We start from the raw sequence: 4,984 nt of genomic DNA on the forward strand, positions 1-4,984 counted from the left end.
TCTCACCCGATCTCTAAGGGAGACGCCAGCCCCCCTCCTGAGGAAACCCATTTTAGCCGCTTGTACCCTGATGTACTCCAGTCAATACAATAACCTCAAAATAAATAGCTGGAGTGAGTTAGTGACAAGAGCTCTCTTTTACACCTCTCTAACCTGTGTGGTTCCAATCTGGATCGAAAACGCAATAAGGAAATATGGTGAAAGTACTTTTCGATGCTAATCCTTCAAAATGACATCTTTTCTTGGCGACAGACATTTTCATTTGCTGTTATGAGAAAATACCTTCTGTGGCACTCACACATGATATCCAAAGAAATGCACAGGCGTTGTCTCTGCAACACCTTCAGTAAATTAAAAGCTGCTATTTGAGGCAGACTGCTCCCAAACAGAAAGAACATTTGATCCACTTTAACCGTGTCCCTGCGTGCCCAGATGAGTCATTTCTCCTCTTTAAAGCTGTCTCGGCTGATTGAACTTAAGAAATCAGCTGTCTTGTTGATGACACTAATAGTGGTCATTCTTTAATAGAATATACCATCTCAACTGCAAATTCTGTGTAAATTATACTTCTGTGGTGTAAATACTTTTTAAAAAATTGTCTATTTTTTGTTGCCTCGTTGCACATATTCCCCACCAAATGGTAAAATGTCTCTCGTTGGGGATGACTTATTTCCATTACATATAAATAAGTACATTAATTACACTTTTACATTGCAGTATTTAATAGTTTGTATGCCGTACGGAGACATAAAGACAAAACATTTATTGTTGTGCAATTCATTACAGTTCCAATAGAACGTACAATAAACAAAGGTTACAGGAAAATATTCCAGTCTATGACATAGCAGCACATAGCCTATCTTTAATTCCACCACTAAACTACACAATAACATGACTGAGGTTGTCAATGGACAAGTGATTGACAAAGTCCGACTACTTCACATTAGACTATTTGGTCGAGGACACGTGATTGTTTAACACAAAACAATTTCACAATAAAAATTCAGATCTGTTTCCTTACTGTAATCATCCCTTAAAGCTGACAAAAGGCATCGTTTTTCCCATAGCACAACATCGGCCTTCAGCCTTCTGTCTCTCAACCTCAATCTCTGCTGAAAAGAGACGGAACTCTCCCACCATGTTGGTTATACAAGTCCTGTGCCATAAAACCACACCCTGTTCAGCAAAACAGTTCAGTTCAGATCCAGGATTGCATGAAGCCACTTTAGGCCAGCAGGTGGCATAAGGAACATTCACATATTTTCTTGGAGACCATCTGACTCCACCAGTGGTTCTTTGAGCATCCCACGACGTGTGGAGAAACATATCCAAAGTCTCCAGTTCATGATGCAATATGAAAAAAAAAATCCTGTGCACATCAATGTCTTCCAGTCCCTGAGGACGCATGGCTGGGACAAACAGTGTTGGGATGCAGTCGGGGGGGGGCACAGTCGACCACAGTGATGCGCCGCAGACTGAAACTGTACTCCTGCAGCTCCTAGTCGGCGGGATGCTCCGGACACGAGCGATTCACCTCAAACCACTCGTCTATACACCTGAGACAAGAAGAGGAGGGAAACAGGGAGTTTAAAAATAAGCTGACTTACATTTCACCTATTCAAAATAACTTTTATTACATAATTTCACAGGGTGATTCATTCACCAATTGATCTAATTTTTGTGGTCCTCTAATGGGATAAATGATCAAGCATATAAGTGTACACATGGAGGTTCTTGTTACTACACATAATGGTCTTTTAAAACAAAATCTTACATTTTGGGATATGCTTTTTTTGCTGAGTTAGAAGCAAAGATTGATCCCACTCTCATACGAGTCTATAGGGCTACCACAACTAGCTTCGTTTAGCTTAGCATAAAGACTGGAAACAGGGAAAAACAACAAGCCTGTCTCCCTCCAAAAGGTAACGAATCTGCTTACAAGCACCTCTAAAGCTCATTAATTAACATGTTGTATCTTGTTTTAGCGATTTTGTTACCTTTGGACAGAGCTAGCTGTTTCCTTCCTTGTTTTTAGTCTTTAAATGAGCCAAACTTGTCCATACTTCCCTTAATTGTCAACACTATTCCTTTATTACTTTGAATAAATAAAACAAGAAATCTGCTTTATTGGTTAATCAACACAATAAACACACTTTGCATATCCTTCCTAGATACCACCCAAGTGTGTTCCTGGAGCAGTTTGGGTCTTGTACTACTTGGTCTGTACCGGGACTTGAACCGGCCCTTCAGTTCCCACGCCAAGTCCCCATGGACCGAGCTACTGCCGCCCCAGACTTTTAGTACAGAGAGAGTACGTACCGTATGTACACTTTTATTCAAGTTGTTTAGGCTCTTATGACACATGTCCGATACCACTCTCATGTTTGTATGCTAAAAATGAAAGGTGCGTTTGTTTGTGTGTGTGTTAGTTACCCTTTATGGTAGATACAGAGGCAGGGCAGCCTGGCGATTGTGTCTCCCTGCTCCAGCTCATCTAAACAGATGGCACATTCCCCAGAGTCTCTGGACAGGATGTCCTCTGAGAAAGACAATACGGACGGGGACTAACTGAGAAAAGAGCTCTGCCTCGCACACCAAACCATGCATCAGATGTTAAGTTCAGTCACTGAGTCCTGCACAACCATCTGTTTAACTTTAGTACCAGAAGGCCTGTTGTTGTCTGTGCCCAGATGAGTACTGGTATCCCTCTACAGTAGTGGACAAATATGCAGTCTTCACTGGGAATTGACTGTGTTATTCTTTCTGTAGTTTGAGGGTATGTTACAATAACAGGTATGATGACTTGATGACAGCTATGACAGGCCCCAGTGTCAACACATGAGGCAAAGGAGCAACTGTCTGTTGTCTTCTTCAAATGTACTTATGAAAATATCTGCACGGGTTATGTGAAGGACAAAGCGATTGTACAGGTTTTACACATCTGTACGCCTGTGATAAGCTAAACTGTGCAGTCTAGGAGCAGCATGTACTGTATATTTATCAGTGACATGCATGCTGCTTGCGGGGGGTGTGCCGGCTGACAAACTGTGTGTGCATGTCCGTGCACACGCAAACCTGAGCCATCTAATTTTGTTTGTGTACAGGCAACACTGTCGAGCCTGGGATGTCTCTCTACTTGCAGAAAGTGTGTGTAGTGACAACTGTTAGTCTGCATTTCCTGTGTGTGCACATGTAGGTGTGTGCACTACACAGTTAGTCTGCCTGCATATGTAGGTAGCTATGTACATGTGCAGCTGCAGACCTGCATGCAACACTGTATAACATCTAGAACAGGTGCATTTCTGTGGATGGTGAGTTCTTGAAAAACATATCTATGAATGAGTTGTAAAAAACAATAGGGCATACAATCTAGGCTACCTTATACTTCTACTCCTTTACATTTATAAAAGGTACACATGGTACCTTACCACTTATTTGACATATAGTTACCAGTTACCTTGCAAAATTGGATAAAAGACACCTGTGATGATCTTATAAAATATGATTATTGATTAAACTACCCAACAGTCAGAGTAGTTCCATGTCAACCACTTACACCATTAACATGCAGCTTACAAAGTAATGCACAATGTGGTTCCCAAAATGGGATCAGGACCCTTTAAGGGGTCCTAAGATAAACATGAGGGGTCACGGGATGTTTACATGAAGAAAAAAAAAAAAGGATTTCACAAAATTTGCTATTTGTCATTGTTCTTTACTGGTTTCATGTCAGATAATGGCTGCTTTTTCAAATAAAACAATCTATAAAAATCCTGATTAAGGAGTACTTTTATGCATGACTTGTACTTGTAATGGAATATTTTTTACATTGTTGTACTGCGAGTTTTATTCTAGTCAAGGATCTGAATGCTGGCCATTTGTAGTCCTGCCACAACCCTCTGATGCACCAGCATTCATCATTGTCATTGTTCAGAAATTAATGATTAAAACTGAAGAATAACAGATGGTAGCCGTGGCGAAAAACCAATACCAAATCCTTTGATTTTAAGAGTCACCCATGGCCTCTTGCCCTTTTAGTTTCTTACTGTTGTAGGTGAGGCGTGTTTTGCTGAAACACATGAGCAGGTGCTTCTCTATTTCATCGGACGCCATAAACTTGGAGCAAACAGGACAGTGGAAGCCTGCGGAGAAAACACAAAGACCACAAGAACATGAGGACCCAGACGTCCCCCTCATAACTTAGTTAGTTGTTAATGTACACAACTGAGGGCGTGGGACAGCTTGCATGACCTTGATCTTAAACAGACGTCCATGACCTAACACCTCCATGCATTTGCTTAACACTCTTACTCTCCGATTACCTAATCATGCAACCTTCCTAACTGCAAACACATCCTTTAGGTAAGATAATAATAATTGCACCGCGTGCCTGAAATCGACAAAGTCATATATCAATTCATGAAATCTGCACGTTCAGTCTCACAACAGGCCAGGAGCTGCTTGACCCGAGACGTTATAACACCTCAGTCAAGAAAGGGACAACAAATGCTTCATGTATGCAGGCAGGAACTGCTCCGCGTGAACCTTTTGTTTCATGTGTTTGTAAGGGAGGATAAGCATGCAGGGTCACACCATCACATGACTGTGATAAGCAGAGGTTATCGATGTGGTGATTAATGATTACACTTCCTCATCAGGAAAATTACCATTGCCGGTAATTAGAGGGAGGGGGGAGGCAAAACTTCAGATGTAGTTTTATTGACCACGTTATGAAAGATACGAAAATTAGAGCAAAAAATAAGGATCCGGGAGGAAACACTGTCAAATGTTAAATGTTTTGTTGAGAGCATTTGTTTTGCAGTGGCATGGCTGTTAGGGTGTCATAACAGTCCTATTGCAGCATATGAGTGTCAGTCTTGTTTTGTCGGGACCTGGACAAACACACCAGTTGAGAAACAGCTAGACTTGCAGATTCAGGAAGTATATATATGTGTGTGTGTGTGTGTGTGTGTGTGTGTGTGTG

General features: G+C 41.4%; 1 protein-coding gene across 1 annotated transcript in view; it reads right to left on the reverse strand.

Annotated features, from left to right (window-relative positions):
* Positions 1-704: 704 nt before the first annotated feature.
* Positions 705-4,984, reverse strand: part of LOC116701202 (E3 ubiquitin-protein ligase ZNRF2) — a 5,755-nt gene continuing 1,475 nt past the window's right edge. The window contains exons 2-4 of the mRNA XM_032534778.1: positions 4,047-4,142; positions 2,434-2,539; positions 705-1,556 (exon numbers count right to left, since the gene is read on the reverse strand). Coding sequence (XP_032390669.1) covers positions 1,499-1,556; positions 2,434-2,539; positions 4,047-4,142 — 260 coding nt within the window. The 3' untranslated portion in view covers positions 705-1,498. The remainder of the gene's footprint in view (positions 1,557-2,433; positions 2,540-4,046; positions 4,143-4,984) is intronic.

This window comes from Etheostoma spectabile, chromosome 14, assembly GCF_008692095.1.
Source record: "Etheostoma spectabile isolate EspeVRDwgs_2016 chromosome 14, UIUC_Espe_1.0, whole genome shotgun sequence".
Lineage (NCBI taxonomy): Eukaryota > Metazoa > Chordata > Actinopteri > Perciformes > Percidae > Etheostoma > Etheostoma spectabile.